At 41.4% G+C, this 17,180-nt stretch overlaps 1 protein-coding gene across 1 annotated transcript; it reads left to right on the top strand.

The window, feature by feature from the left end:
• The first annotated feature begins 3,133 nt into the window (after positions 1-3,133).
• zbtb34 (zinc finger and BTB domain containing 34) lies at positions 3,134-16,265 on the top strand. The gene is made up of 2 exons (XM_035639965.2): positions 3,134-3,727; positions 9,646-16,265. The coding sequence occupies exons 1-2, from the start codon at positions 3,710-3,712 to the stop codon at positions 11,170-11,172; spliced, it is 1,545 nt and encodes a 514-aa protein (XP_035495858.1). The 5' UTR covers positions 3,134-3,709; the 3' UTR covers positions 11,173-16,265.
• The last annotated feature ends 915 nt before the right edge of the window (positions 16,266-17,180 follow it).

Raw genomic sequence — 17,180 nt, forward strand, 5'->3', positions numbered from 1 at the left:
TTCATAAAGGAAGCCTTTGTCTCAAACAGGCTCTCTTGGGCCCCAGTAAAAGGATAAGAAATGTAGTTAATAGCTCAGGAGTGGCCTAATCATCAGCTGCCATTACTGCTCCAATATCAGCAGAGATGACAGACTTATCAATAACAAAGGCCCAGCTGAAGCCTCCACCGCTCTGTCATTTTGATCTTTGCTCCACTAATCAGAGCTTTCATTTGAGCTAAGCACCGGGCAGCACACCTCTCATTCTCTTCATGCTGTGCCAGATATCACTCATCTTTACAAGCCACTCTGTATTCCCTCAACCCCAGGTCACCATTTCCACAAATTGGCTTAATTTCTCAGGCAAATATATGGCACATCTGAGAGCTCATTATCCCTGCAATGCAAGTGATTATTGTACTTACTGCTAAAACTCTCTTCGCTTTTAAGGTTTTGTGTGGAATGGCTTTGGTTGGAGCCCAACTGCGTTTTAAAATGAAATGAATATATGTCAAACTGACTATCATTGTAGTATATAAATATTTCATTAGCCTATGCTGTGTTGGCGCATCCAAAATCATAAAACAATTTTTCGGCACGCTTTCATACTGTATGTCCAGTATAAAACGCAGAGATTAACAATGTCATGTACCTTTCGTGTTGTAAAACAAGAACAAGACATATTAATAAAAGGCTGCCAATCATACTGTATATACAGACTAAATGACTTTCTGCCATTAACCTCAGAGAGCAAATTACCCTCTTGTAGAATATTACATAGTCTAAAGGGGATGATGTATATGCTTTTTAATAGTAATATACATAGTTTAATGGCAACATTTCTCTTGTTCATTCTGCCACAAAAAGCTCCTCCATCAAGGAGAAACCCGAGAGGGCCAAAGAGGTGCTCCTGCACCTGGACGAGCTGGCCCTTTCATTTACAGTCATAGTGAGGATCAGGCACTGACTGACTCAGACACCTGCTATTGGGAAATATGTTCTCCATCAGTGAGCTATAGACTATTTCTGGACAGGAGCACTGGGAGACCATTGTTCTCCTCAGCACTGACGGCCAAGGTATTCTGGGACTCTTGGCACACATTGAAAACAATGTGTTATTCATGTTAAGCTTAAAAATTTGGGCTACTAATTCAACATTACCAAGCAAACTGTGGTTAGAGTTGCATTTGTTGACTGCGGCATAATTGCTTGATGGCTTTTAACATTGTAATAAAACAGCAAACATTACATATTCCATATAAGAGTCTCACATACAATGTGATTTTTTATTAAATATTTTCAATTGGTGGGAAAATAAAGGAACTACTATGTCAGAATTATTTCTATATGTAGAAATAACGTTAGATTTATTAGGGTATATGACCCGAATCCCACACATTTCCTTTTCAGAAAAAGAATAAATACCTATCTTTCATATTAAGCATAACCTATGGTCTCAGGTTTAACATAAAACCCTAGAGCTCCTTATTCCCTCAGTTTGATACATGATCTGCACTCTTTTAACAAATCATCTGGTCTCTGCTCCTATACAGTCTTATACAAGGGCAGGGGGTTTGGAGATTTTGCAATGTCATCTGGGATTAAAAAGGAGCAGCCCATCAGAGCCCCAGGCCACACCACCTGGAGCCCCTATATGATCCCTGGCGCTGCACCACTCAAAACCAGCCCCATTAGCCTACCGCCAAATAATTCCTGGTCAACCAAATGCCACTGAGCTAACAAAGCCCCATTTCAGAAAAGATTACAACTTCAACAGGAAACCCTTTGATTATGAGTTTGTTTGAAATGTTATCAATACCATGATCATTCCTGCGGATCAACCAAACCATCTCTAATCACCTTACCTTGGCTGCACCTTCAGTTATGCATCAATCTCCTGAAAAAAAAAGGAAGAAAAGAAAATCACTGTCGAGAATAGAAGAGTGACTTGTAGCACATGCAATGACAAAGTGATTCCTTTCTCTCAGTTGATCACCCACCTGCACACAGATTAGGTCAGATATTCACCTGAGCTGCCAACCTGTCACTCACACTCAATAAAAAAACAGAAACACACACAGCGCACATTCATTCCCCTCCACTACAAGTATTACAGATAAAGTGCTCCTAGCAGAAGACAGCGGACAAGAGTTTACCTTGTCCCTTTACCAACAGGCATACACGCGAAAAATGATCAATAAAAAATGTTGAGTAGGATTTTTAAAAAGCACAGCATATGCACTATTTGCAATCACCTATAATAATCTAAAAATTAAATTAAATTAAATTGAACAAAATATAGAAACTTTCACATCTTGTGGGTTTATAGCCCACACAGTTCAATATAGAGTATAGAATAATAAGCCTCGTTGCTAAACAAAAAATTGATTGATCATAAAATATCCAATATTGTAAATTCAGATTTTTATGTAGGTGCTAAATGCTTAGAAATAATTTCACTTGCAGTGTTCAAGATTATATTCAAAGCCCTACTGTATAATAAAGAGATTACTACAGTAAACAAACCTCTTTGCCTACATTGGATGATAGCCAAACACTATTAACCCAAATTTTAAAGTTATGTTTTCTTAAGATCCTGCATGGAGATAAAATTTACGGTATTTTCCATTGTGTTCTTTTTGTGGTTTTCTTGGATTAATTGAAGAACATATGTCTGCACTGAGTTGAGCATCATGATGAAGAGGAGGATAGGGTTGGAAAGTTGAGGTTTCCTCATCACTCTAGTCTCTGGCGCCCCTTTGTGGTTTCTTTACAGAACTGAATGGATTCATTTTGAATTTATTAAATCTGCGTACTCATTCAAGAAAAAAAGAAATACAATTACGTATCTAAATGAAAAAAAAAAAGCAAATGGCTGAGAATCTGCAATAAGTGTCCAATGAGTTGACCAATCCCTTTGCTGTTTATGGTCTCACGACTCAACTCGAATGTCTTTTTAAGGGGTGCAATACCCCAGTACCACAGTCCTCACTGTCTGTTGGTGATACCTCAAAGCTGTTTGTAGTCCAAAGGAAATAATCATGAGAGGTCACTTTGTCACTTTTCTTTTTGAAAATAATAGTAAGTAATAATAAACTCCAAGATATCTCTCTCTCTCTCTCTCTGTGGGTTTTGTTTGTTTGTTTGTGTGTTTGCGTGTGCGTGTGTGTGTGTGCGTGCGCGCGCGCTATCTGAGAAGGTGTGGATCATTATCATGTCAGACTTAAAGAAACTGTGAGGAACTATTGTTTTACAATGAATATGTAAATTAATTAGGATAATAATGCACTAAATCAATCGCGCGTGTTGTCATGTTGTATGCCCCCCCCCTGTCAAAGTTGTTAAGTGGAAGCAGATGAAATTGACCCGTGCACCACCCAACTGGGGGCGTTGCAAGGGGATAAGAGAATAAGGACAGCCACGATATCTGTTGACAACAATCTCGAAACCGGCTGTGGGCTACTCTACACTTATTTTGCGCATGCATATGTCCTCAAGCACGTCACAATTTAAAGAACAAGATGTCTCAGTACACAACACTGGCATGAGCAAGGGAGGGGCTGCTGCTGCTGCTGCTGCAAAACACACTGATAGAATGAATGCAAAGAGCCAAAAGAACACTTCCTGTTGATGCAAAAATTGCAGCAGCAACTGTCTGACATCTGGACTGGAGAGGGGGGAGGCCTGGCTGTAGTGTTAGCGAACTGCTGAGGGGAATGGACAACGTTTGATGCTAATCTGGAAGACGGTAAGTAGTGTGGACTTTCACTTTGGCTTGGACTAGTGATCGCGATGCGACTGTAATGTCGGGATGTCTTTGCTCCTGCCGTGTAACTAATGGGGAAATCGCTGTGCGACCGAACGCTAGCTGACTGTCTGTCTGCTAGCTAGCATTAGCCGCCGCTGGTCGCTACGTAGCCCTGTCTGACACGGAATGGTTGCCACCGCTAGCTAAGCTAGCGAGCGAGCTTAGCTAGCGAGCTTAGCCATTTGATATGACAGCCGACAGAGTTTGTACCTGTGCTCGACGTTGGAACTCCGCTACAAATCTGCACGACGTTGTAAAGGTTCACGCAGAGCCCAAGGGAACGTGGCCAACACTTGACCTCGACGAGCTCTGCGTGAAAAGAAACTGAAGTCTGTGCAAAAGTTACGCTTTTTTTTTTATGAAATACGTTTTGGATCTAGGCTGCACTAGCAAACATAGCCGGTTAGCCCGTGCTCGCGTGCCGCCTGATAGTTGGGCGTTTTGGCCATGCGAGGCGATGTACATGTTTAAACCGACGTTATAATAACCACAAGTCACCGTCGAAAAATTGATATCGGCGGAGGCGTCAGTGACGAGCGAGCTGACGCCAAGTGTTAGCAGCTGCGCGACGCCGACCCCGACAGTTAACGGCCAACGCAAGTTGATGGGGACACACAAAAATGGTTTTGTGATAAAGTTCGAGACGCCACACCTCAGCCAGCCCCCCCCCCCCCCCCCCCCCCCCGGCGTATCGGCATCGTGTGTGTCCGGACTCCTGACATCCCCGCAGTGTTCGTGCACAACGACGCCAACGAGGCTCAACGCCACGTTTTGACGAACAAGTCGACCGACTCGAGTGCGGCTGGCACCGCCGGGCCCGCGCGTGTTCACCGTGGCAGAAAACGAGACCTGTCTCTAGAGCCCTGCTTTTTTTCCCCCCCCACGGAAGGTGTCTACGACACCAGTGTGAGCACCGTGTCAACTAACGGCGCGTTACGTTGTGAAAATGACAGGGAAAAGGACGGAGTGCGGTGACATGCCGGTTGTCCAGTGCACCTGAGTTCACTCTGGTTGTGTGACAGCCATCTCCCGTGCTCCTGCATTAAAGGGACAGTTCGGCGATTTGAAGTGGCGTTGTAAATGGACAGTATCTATATAGCGCTTTTCTAGTCATATAGACCACTCAAAGCAGGAAAGTCGCATTCACCTATATTCATGCAGCGCTGCTATTTACCGCGCATTTTTCCATCACATTCATACACATTCATAGACTGTCGGAAGAGCCTTCAGAGGCAAGGTAGGCCGTCAAGTGTCTTGCCCGAGGACACAACGGTATGTGTGCTGGCGGAAGCTGGGATCGTACCGCCAACCTTCGGGTTGGTGGACGAACGACTCTACGTCCTGAGCCGTAGAGTCCTAGCTGCTAGTGCAGCCGTTGTATGAGTTACTTATACGTAACCTTATGGAGATGGTGATCAGCGCTGTCATTTAACGGAGTTCGGGGGGAGAAGTGGATGTAGCGTAAGTCACGGTCCCACTGTTGCAGAGGGGACCAGCACATTTTAAAACGTTGCGGAAAACTGAAGCAGCGAAAAAATACGTCCTTCAGCTTACAATTGAGCAAACTTTTTTTGTCCTAGGTAAGCATTTAAAAATGCGTAGAAAAAGACGTTTTTCGGTGGTCTGCGACTCAGAATTACGCTAATTCCATTTCCCCTCCAAACTCCGTATAATGCCATCGCTGATCACCATCTCCATAAGGTAACATATTAACTATGCATAAGTAACTCATACAACCCCACTTCACAATCACTGAACTATCCCTTTAACAACCCAGTTTGACACCAACATGCACACGTTATTCCTGGACAACTGCGCCTGAAAGCAGCCCAAAAACTTAACTACATGGCATGTCAGAACAGAGTCGAGCCAGAGCAATTTCAACTTTAACATGAGCAGGCATTATGGTTTTGCACCCATTCAACCTTGCGTTTTGTTTTTTTTATAGTCCCTATAGTTTTCTGTTTGGGAAAACCTGTAAAAAACCTGTTCTGGTTTGAGCCAGTAGCTGAAATTAGATGCTAGGTGCATGAGTTGATCTCTGTGTAAAAAGAAAAGGAAAACGGGACTCTTGAGAGGTCTGCTGTTTGTCATCTGGTAATTCAGAGATTGTTGGTGTGTGCGTGCAGCTACAAAGATCATTACTTTGCCCTGGTATTGTTGGCAATCTTTGAATTTCCATTTAGTGCTATTGATACTGTTAAACTCATCTTGGCATTTGAACTGTGCTAAAGTATTTACACACTTTAACAGTGTGAGACAGTAAATGTTTTATACAAAATTGAGAAGAAGCAGGACATTTATCTGAAAAAGTCGACCGAATCTGACTCCACTTTTTCGACATTTGAGAGTTATTGCAACAGCAAATGGTGGATAGTACTTAGCTCTAATTCTGTTCCTCTTAAGGATATCACGGCTATTTGGTCGTAATAAAACTTGTTTTGAGTACACTGCCAACTGTACTTGTAACAGCTTCTTCACTGCAGGGTGGTTTTAGGTCAAAAGACAATACAGCGGGATGATATTCTAGCTAATTGGTGCTTGGTTGTTAACAGCACCGTTCATGCTGCAAAGAAGAGGTGGTAAATGTGTCAGGCCTGACTGTAGCCGTAGACATAATGCAGGACAGCATGCGCAGGGGGAAGGCACCAGTTATGGATGGTAGAGACATCAACCAGGTTAACTTTCACCTAGTTTCTCTCATTTGATTGCATCAGTTGTTGCTTGCTTGGCTGTTGCTGTGGATGCCTTCTTGTTACCTTTTCTTTTTCATTTGAAGATTTCCAAACTCACCTATCTGATTTTAATTTTTTTAATTAAACTCGACTTAACCTGAAGTGGCACCGGGTCACCAAGAACTTGACCAACTTTCTTCTTTGTCATGGGATGAATAACGTACCTCGTCATCTTTTTAGTAAATAATGATTCATATTTAGTGTTCTCATGAATGAATGATTTATTTTAAACACAATAAGGTGAAGAAAGGATATGTTGTATGAAAAGGATAAAGAGATCTTTTAAGACTTTCCCTCGTGTTCATATGATAACCACGTGATTAGACTGAAATGAATGATGACTGTTTTCTTGATTTTTTTCACTCCATACAAGTCAAATAAGTCCATACACCCAAAGGCAAAGCATACAGTGTGTAGCTCTGCAGATCTAGCTCCCAATAAGCTTTAGCAATTTCCACTATGGATGTTATTCTTACAAAATCAAAGTTCCTCACAACATACCTGCCCTGTAATGCATCACAATCTATTTTTATCTTGTTTTGTGCTATACATTTTAAATTGCTCACCTAACCGTTGCCTGTTAAGCATTTCTGTTCTGTATCTGGTCTGGAAATGCTGCTGATGTTGAAGAAAGCACACATTTCTTAGCTGCTGACTGTGATGTATCCTCCACTTTTCTTTTTTTTCCCCCTACTCCATGTCAGACTTTGTGGCTTTCCATTGCACTTGTGCTGATGTTTTGGTTAACCAAACTATCACAATATACTCAGCATCCTTTCTGTGTACCTACTCGCAGCAGCTGTGTGAAACAGGTTTTTCTACCAGGCAGAGAACACAAGCCACAGATGGAAGTTTTGAGTTTTAGCATTTTTGGGTTCCCCACATGAGCCAAGCATGTTCGTGCGTCTCAACAACTGTGAGTGCATTCTTTGGCTGCCTTTCAACTTGGCACGATCTAATATGCATCTTGTTGGCAGCCATCAGGGATATGTGATATATAGTGTATGAACACGTACTATTTAGAAATGGGGGAGGGAAAATAATGCACACCTTGTTACGATTCTCTGCGTTTGGCTACATCTTTCTGTCTCCCGTGCCAGGATGAGAACATATGGACAGGTTGGACAGGAGTCTTCTTGGCATGCTTTGGCAACTCAAGAGCTGACTGGGACTGAATGTACAGAAGATCAATGCTAAATTGCGAGGGGGTGCGGTACATGTGCAGAAGAAGAGATGGGAGATGTGCAGATGGAGTTTGTGGTTTTGCAACATGGAAATATTTGCTTCTACAAACAGATGATATATAATGTACCTTTATAAGTAGATCTGACAGATGTAGTTAATAGTTCTGCTGAGAAGGCATGGCCTGTATTGGTTAATATTTTATTAACCTGCTCAAGTCAGTATATGACTGTGCCGCGACTGGTGTAACTAAGCATCATATTGGTTGGACTTGATCATTAAATCATTGATCATTTCTTCATCTTCTCCCAAGATGTGTGTTAGTGAAAGCTTGAATGTTGTGTTATGAAATATTTAAACCTCCCAGAGTTTCAGCTAAGGTGTGTTATTCAGAAGTGATAGGATCAACAAGTATTATCCTTAATCATGCAATTATACGTGTCATTATGGACACATTTGTTCACATGCATCAGAGAAGCTTCAAAGAAAGGACAGACTTTATTTGAAGAACACTTGGTGCATGCTCACCTTCCATGTAGAACCAGATTTTCTTCTTTCTCTGCCAAATGCATTATATACACAGTATACCTGTGTTGCCCTCATGACTGTTACGAGTCACACTTAGTGTATGTCAAACACTAGTGCATTGTGTTCTGTCAGTTGCAGTCGTTTCATGTTCTTTTTCTCTATTTCATTTTGTGCAGTGATGACAATTAAAAAGCGAATGAAAATGGAATAAAATGTGATAAATATATGGAGGATATGATATTGGTAGATTAATTTTTAAATTCTTAATTGTATTTTTGAATTAGCTTGTCTCCTTTGTTCTCTCTGTCCCTCTAATACTTGTTCTGTTGATGTGCTGTGACCCCCCCAAAACAGCCAAAGAGCCAGTATATTCAGCACTCCTGTTGCATTTACTATATGTTGCTCTGAAAAAAGTCTTGAGAAACTTTGAATCAAGTAGGTTTTTTTCTAATTGTACATTTTTGTATAAACGTATATAATCTGTATTTTGAACAGTGACCTTTAGCCAGGAAAGCCCACCATGACCTTTTCCAGCTATGAGCATAGACTTGCCCAGGAATGCACCGTGAACAGGGGCTTGGCAAGCCGACCTGGCAAGCTTGCTTCCCATATTAAGAACAAGATTGACTCATACCTTGGAACATAGATCACCAAATACGACCACACCAGAACAGAGCCAGGAGCAGGGTGGGTTTTACCAAAACAACTGATAATGACATTTAACAAATGCTGCAAAAGGACATGACGTGATGTTCGGTAGCATATTCACCTGCTATCTGGGATATTTTGGTCTAACTTATAGATGTAGGAAGTGAAAGATGGGATGATTGGTGGAGGATAGGAATTTTATGAATGAATATCCAGGTTCCAGTATTTCCCATTTATTACATACTTTAGTGCTTTGGGTGCATGAAAAGTGCTTTATAAATCAAATATTATTATTATTATTATTTAGACTGTAGCAGCCTGCAATAAGCCAATTTGTACCGCCACAGTTTCATAATGACATAAAAGATATCAAATTTTGTGTTTTGTGCTGTTGCCTCATTATAGAGCTATGTGCAGTGCTGTCGCTCACTCTGCCCCTCTCTTATAACATAACAATGGTAATTTCTGCTTTAACTGCGTGTGCTCCCGCAGCCAGCATGCAGTTCTCAGCAGGCAGGCAGACATCGGCTTAAGGCTGTGCACATAAGAGCTTGCTGTGTGCATATTCGATGGGCAATCAGAATAATCAACCCTCATTGGCCTTGCTTTTGTCATATACAGCACTGTATCAAATGTTCATCTTAAACTTCCTCCCGTCTCATTAGTGTTACATATAATAGTTTTTGCGAACTGTGACATTTTTAAATTCCTGCAAACCATTGAAAATAAGTGTTTGAAACCCCCCCTCCCTTTTTTTTCCGTCAGGCTGCCGACAAACTGGAGAAACATATCCAAGAAATGGACGACGGCAGCTACATCGAGTTTGATGTGCCGGAGTTCAGCAACACTGTTCTGACTCAGCTCAATGAGCTGCGGCTGCAAGGGAAGCTGTGTGACATCATCGTTCACATCCAGGGCCAGCCATTCCGAGCCCACAAGGCTGTGCTGGCAGCTAGTTCACCTTACTTCCGGGACCACTCGGCTCTCGGCACCATGAGTGGCCTTTCCATCTCGGTCATCAAAAGCCCGGAGGTGTTTGAACAGCTACTTGCATTTTGCTACACAGGTCACATGTCGCTGCAGCTCAAAGATATCATCAGTTTCCTCACTGCTGCCAGCTTTCTGCAGATGCAGGCCATCATTGACAAGTGCACCCAAATCCTGGAGAGCATCCACTCCAAGATCAGCCTCCCAGTTGGCAGCCCAGAGAAGGACGACTCACAGACCAGCCGCAATGGGGTCAATGACAGCAACCTCTTTGTAAACCCTACCCAGATCTCCCCCCCTTACTACTCCCGGCAGAGTCAAGCAGGACACTTGGGCCGGGGGCGACAGCAGCAAGAGGAAGGCCAGTCGGACCGTGGCAGCAGTGATAGTGTGTCAGAGCATGATACTCCCATGGAGGGAGAAACCGAGCAAGTGGAACTGATTGGAAAAGATGGGCAAGTAACAGATGTGCGTGTGAAGGTAGAGAAAACAGACAGGCCTACTTACTCTGATAGTTCGTCAGCTGGTGATGATGGTTACCACACGGAGTTGGTGGATGGAGAACAGGTATTGGCGGTAAGCGTGGGTTCTTATTGTCCTGTCATCCAGCCTGCTGCCTATTCTTACTCAGGGCTGTCCTCCCCATGCTTTGTCAACCTCAGCAGCTCCAGCCCTTCCCGCTCCCTGCTCAGTGGCTTCAGAGGTGGCCGAGCAAGGGCCAAGCGCCCCCTGGCCATTCCCGAGGGGATGCTGAGTCATGTCAAACCCGGCTCAGATGACAGCGAGTCAACCGTGGGACCCACGGGGCTAGAGAACGACGTGCGAGAGCGCAGCCTGCGGAGCCAGTGGTACCCTTACAATGAGAGACTCATTTGCATCTACTGTGGAAAGACCTTCAATCAGAAAGGGAGCCTGGACCGCCACATGCGCCTGCACATGGGCATCACTCCGTTTGTGTGCAAATTCTGTGGCAAGAAGTACACGAGGAAGGACCAGCTGGAGTACCACATCCGTGGCCACACGGACAACAAGCCCTTCCACTGTCAGATCTGTGGAAAATGCTTCCCATTTCAGGGCACCCTTAACCAGCACCTGAGGAAGAAGCACATGGGAGCATCAGAGGGAAGCAATCATATGGACTCTCCAGAAAGGAGGGAGGCAAGCTCAGGCCAGAAGGACCAAGAGAATACATCTGAGGGGATTGCCTATGAGGCACAATATGCAGAAGAGGCGCCAGCCAATGATATGGAGGAAAGCTCAAAATGTAGTCCAGAGGAGGCTCAAGCATCCAGATGTGATTTTTAGGTCCTGCTTCAGGTTAAGGAAGCTTTAAGAGGTGTTAATTTCAGCTCAACTTAAAGGACTTTTTTTTTCCTTTTGAATCCACTCCCTCTACTATGGACATTTCTTGCATTTAGGGTTTATGTCAATTTTTTGAAAGTTAAGTCATTGAATGCAGAGAAGAAATGGGTGCTTCATAGAAATTTGATTCTTACAAGCAAAGGGAGTAACAACTTACTATTTTTGAGGAGGTCCCAATAATCAAGACCCCCTTATTGATTTCTCTTTTTATCTTTCAATGTTTTTTAAAACATATTTACAGAGTTATATAGGCATGTTGCAATAATTGATAATGTGAAAGCTCTGGTAAGATGCTTGTCATATCACCTTTTTACCTGACCCGATTTTGCACATGTGGCCACAAGAGGTCACTTACTCACAAGGAATGATTTTTCTGCCAGTGCAAAGCTTCGTGTGACATATCCGTTCAATACCTCATGATACAACTACATACTCATAACAGACAGTGTTTTAACTTAAATGAAACTCACCAGGTTCTACCTCATAGCCAAGAACCTACCAGGCACAGACGTGTTCACCGTTTGAAATCCGTTTTAGGTCGTTTGTACAGTATCTTATTGCCAAACCCTGTAAAGAATATTCACAAAGCCTTGATACTTAAAGGGAAATATTCCTTGCTGATTGTATGGATCAGGGACAAAGTCCTTGTCAGTTGTTTCATCGTCAGCCAGGTTAAAATGATGATTAAGAAGGTGCTATGTTAGGAGTGCATTAAATTTGCTAGCTTGTGTGTTTGTTTTTGGCAAATGCGGCAATCAGAGTAAGAGAATGACCCTGCATACTTTGAAGATGTTATTTAGCTCTCTCATAAGGTTTGTTCTACAAAACACTTAATGATTTTAACTCTCATCACTACTGGAGATCTCAGTCTGTCGGCCAAGGTGGTTTTAAATGCTGTCATCCATGTAATGGGTGAATTACATCCATACAGTGAAATCATTTATCTTCCTCATATACTCTAATGGCAGATTTATACTGAACTATTGTATGCGTTTTGTCTTGAGGTAGGCTTCTAGGTTGATACTCGTCGTCTAACCGATGCACGTGTACTCATTTTGTCAACTCAGCACAGTAGGAACAGCTCTAGATCTGTTCACATATTTCAATATAGTATACTAGTCTGAATAATATGCAAACAGAAACAACAAAGGAATCTCAGCCATTTTGACATGATTTTTCTTACATTATTTGAAAGAGCTATCGGTTTATTTCCTCTTTTTAATTTCTTTTTTTCATTCTGTCCTAACTTTTATGATGGGACGACTGATCTGTGATTTCTGTTACCTGCATTGGTTGGGGTCAAATGCAGACTTGGAACATGCTTTCCTTATTTTATCAATCCTACTTTATGGCGTTGACATAGATGCAGCATAGCTAGATTAAGGCTAAGAGGTAAATGTTTTTAGAGGTAGCTGGTGGGCGGGATGGGAGCTGTTCCAGGTAAAATGTGCTAATCTAAGTCTTAATTCTAATGCAGCAGCAGCGTCACACTATCACTGCTCCGCTGCAGGGATATACCTCCGAGTTAACTTTTGTGAACTTTGATTAGACTTTGTAATCACATCAATAATATTGGCTACAAGTCATGCATATGGAAACCTTGTATTTTATCTATACTCTTTGAACTGTGGGGATAAGGGATGGGGGTGTTTTTAGCATATATAGACTTTTATTTTCATTCTGATTTAAAGAATCTACATTCACTAAAAACATAAAGGCACTTAGAAGGCCTGATAAATTATCCTGTCGTATTCTGCAAATTTATAGCTCAGCTGGATGGTCCATTTTGTGTTGTCCTGCCTACTCTTTTGCCTTCCAGCTGTTTAATGCCTTTTTTTTCCTCCTTTTTTTAAAGCGCACCTGCTAAATGCTTATATTCTGTCCCGACTTTGTGTCAATCAATTGAGTTTCATTATTTTGTAGTTTTCATATAATGTTCTACTTTGTGTGCGTTTGGTGGGAGAATATTTTGTTTTGTTGCCAATGTTACGTTAAGAGTGCTGCCCTTTTATCCCAGTGAATGTGCAGTCATGTTTTCACTCATTGACGGTTAAGATAGCAATCCAAAATGTTGGGAATTTTGAGGAAAAAAAAACTGTCGGTATAGCTAGCTTTTCGTTATCTTTTTGAGTACGGATTTATCACCAACACTTTTGGTCATCATCACCCACGGTCTATCAAAACCTACACAGTACTTTTCAGATGAATGTTTAGTAAGTCAAGTTTATTTCTGTCGGCTGCTGTGATGTGCAGATGTGACAGCAGATCTGACCTCATCAAAATCAGTTGCTGACTAATTTGATTCTGCCTATGAAGATTCTTGCCTTTCACCAAGAGAAAAGGAGGAAATGCGTACTGTCCTGCATTATTGTCAGTAATGTTTTTGTGAGTAATAGGTACAAACTGCTAAAACAATGTTGTGCCAAGAGTTAACACCAAAGACTAATAAGTGATTTTTAACAGTAAATTTTGACTGTATTGCTTAATTGAATGCATATTAAGACAAATAGGTTCTTAATTTAACGTAGGACTGGTTTATTGCGAGGAATGTATGTTTCCCAGCTTATAACAATCACTTGTGTCAAATTTGAACAATTTGCTAAGAAGACATAATGCAGCAAAGTCATAAATATCATATATTAAGCCATACAAAGAGCTGACGATATAAAATATGTGCAATTGCAATTGTTTAAAGCCAATGTAAACGAGAGAGAGAATACTTCACAAAAAGTGGCATCTTAAACTTCGTGCCTTGCCACAAGATTCTGGCACTTAGATTCCTGTGCCTCTTTCATTTCTATATGGATTGAATAGAGAGATTATAGCAAACCATGGCCACATAATGTATTAAGTGGTACCCAGAATGAGAATGCATAGAAATTAGTTAATTAATCATTTCATTCTGTCCTTTTCTTTTTTTGTCACGGATGGAAAACTGATTTTAAGGCTGAACTGATTTTGTAGCAATCAATTACAATCAAATGAGGCAGACTTGTTCCCTGCAAGCTGTTGCCCACCCATGACTGTACTGTACCCCTCCTCTCCAGCTACTGAGGACAATCCTAGCAATGTTACTGTAGTTGTAGACATTTCCACGAAGGGAGGAGACGCATGAAAAACACAAATCTACTTCCTCCGCCTTCTCTTGGAGCATCTGGCAGGTTGAACAGCTGCCTGGGTATTTAGCAGATGATAAACTGAATATTTGTGGAGAGAGAGAAAAAAAAGAGCCAACCCTCATATACTGTAGCTGAATTGCACGTTGCTCAACCACAAAAATTATGTGAAATTGCCAATGGATTTTTTTTATTTTTTATTTTTACTTGACTTTTCTTGTATTTGTGTCATCGATTGTGCACTTACAGGTTTTTCTTGATAGTACATACCAATTCCATCCAGGAAGTCTAGTTGTTCTCTGTAGTTATTTAGCTATAACGGCCTCAGTCACTTTGTTAGGGACCTTTTCCCCTTAAATGGTGCTTTTAGACTAGTCAGGTTTTTTGTTTTTTTCCTCATCAAACAAGTAAACGAGTCCATGTCTTCATCATAGGTGAATGGAGGGGGAATTATTTCAATGAACAATAGTAACATATGTGATAGTACACACCTACAGAGCCAGCTGAACTTGACACTCGGATCGACTCTTTGTCACCTCTTTGTTCCACACCTCCGAGAGGAACAGGAGGTGCATTGTGGGCCACAAGTAATCAAAAGGAAGTGTTTACAGGGAAGGCTGTCAGACTACTTTTTTGAAATTGCAGCTCATCCTATTCCTTTTATAATAAACTCACTTCAGGTAGTTTACAAACACTGATACAGGCTTAGAAAGAAAAAAAAAGAAATCTTAAGTCTTCCATAGCTTTTCTGTCAGTTTCTGTCCACTGTGTATTCTGAAAAAAAAAGCAATAACCTTTTTAGAAGTGGTGTATTGGGATCATCAAGCCTATTGAAATATTGGCCTGTCATATCAAACAAACTGAATGTCAGGGAGCTGTTGAATTTAAGTAGGACCAGGACAATTTGATATTGATCTATTTTTTATATATTTTCTGAAACCTTGGACAGGTTGACTTCAGCTTCAGAAAATATATATATAGATATAAATGGAAAAAGTGGTGTTGCTTGCAAGCTTTTCTTTTTATTCTTTAGTTTAATGATGATGAAAATCCAGTGGTAGTCACTAAACTGCAACACAAGAGCTGAGCGTGTGGTTCAGTCATCAAACTCGGTGGCACTGTTCAGAGTTGCACCTCCAGCTGTGTTAATGAAAGGGATTAGGGGCTGCATAGCCACTGTTTGGGAGCGGGCTATCTGCTGTCATGTCGTGGTTCAGTGATCTCCACTTGCTCCTCAGGCACTGAGACTGTAGTTGTAGTTGTTGAGGATAAGAGGGGAAGATTTCAGTCTAGCTATTGTCCCTTTTCCTTGTACAACTCCATAAACCCTGCACTATAATGTCTCTGGCTTACTTGGTGACAAAGGCAGAAAAAACTAAAAAAAACTTAGAACTCAGGGTATATAGTGTTAAAAGTGGTCTCATGGGACATGCATCCTATGTCTATAGTACAATTGTGCACTTCTCTTCAGGTGGGGAAACAATTCCTCAGTCAGTGGTTCCCAAACATTCTGCCTCAAGGTCTCAAGGAGCACCATATTTTCCACAGAGCTGCAGCTTGAGGAGCACTGGAGACCACGAGCCGACCCATGGCAGCCGAAATGCCCCAGTTCCTGTTTTTTTTGTGTCCGCTCTACACACAACCTCACAACCCAACTGTGAACCTCAGAACTCTACTGTTTTGTACAACTATGAAGTAAATGAAGCTAGCTAGAGCTGATGTTGTATCTATTGCCATTTATGAATTTATTTTATAGCATGAAATAAAATATATTTATTCAAATTATATATTTTACTCATAATCATTATGTGCTGCTTCATTTTGGTTCTTAAGCTTGTAAATTGCTTTTTTATGATATTAAAAAAATGTCAATAGAATAATGCGTTGGTTTGTAAAATAAAGACGCTGATTTGGCTCTGATTTGTCTTTATTGTTTCTTGCCATTGGATTGATATATTTGTGCTTTTACATTTGCAGGGAAACTTGTATTCCCAACTTTAAAGCCTGGGTTTCCAGAGAGCTTTCTGCACTATTCAGTCACCTTTTAATTATATTGCATACTATGTGCTGAACACCTAGACACTTTACATTTAGTATGTGTTGCTGGCATGCATGGACTTCAGAATACTGCACTAACACTGTTTATGAAAGACGCATGGAAGAAAACCTGACGCAAGTGCATCTTTGACCCTCCAGAGGGAGCTAGAGATATCAAATACACCTTTATAGGTCACTCTCCTTATGTGCCACAACTTCTGCAAATTTAGTCTAAATGAAGTAAAATACGTGTCAGAGTTATGAGGCCGTTGTGACTTAAAACAGCTGTTATATTAAACCATTTAAAGTGTTACAAATACAAACATTGCCATGACTAAATAATAGGCCACTGATGTGAAAGTTAAAAACATTTTGATAGATTCAAAAAAGAAAAAAACAGATGTCTGAAAAGATCTTTTCCTCTTGCGTGATCTGTTTGGCGCATGGAAACTCAGTCATTTGCAACAATCACAGGGGCCAAGTACCAGGATATAAAAGAATAAATTGCTTTTGTCTCAGATGTTTGGTAATAAACTTAATTTATCACCAGAAAGGCTCCTGCAGGCTCTCGAGCCCAATTCTCCACCTAATCCTCAGCAGTGTAATGGCTTCTGTCCCCACTGTGTTAAAAATGCATCCAATGTGACTCTTCATGAACATTGAGTGGCAGCTGTGCAACAGCCTCCTGCGGTCACACCAGTGTTTGCGGCTTTTTTCAAAAAGAAAAACCATAAAGGGGCCAAACGACTAATCAGCCACCAAACTGGCACTCTAATGTGCTTCGCTGACATTTTCTGG

The sequence above is a fragment of the Scophthalmus maximus genome, chromosome 19, assembly GCF_022379125.1.
Source record: "Scophthalmus maximus strain ysfricsl-2021 chromosome 19, ASM2237912v1, whole genome shotgun sequence".
NCBI lineage: Eukaryota > Metazoa > Chordata > Actinopteri > Pleuronectiformes > Scophthalmidae > Scophthalmus > Scophthalmus maximus.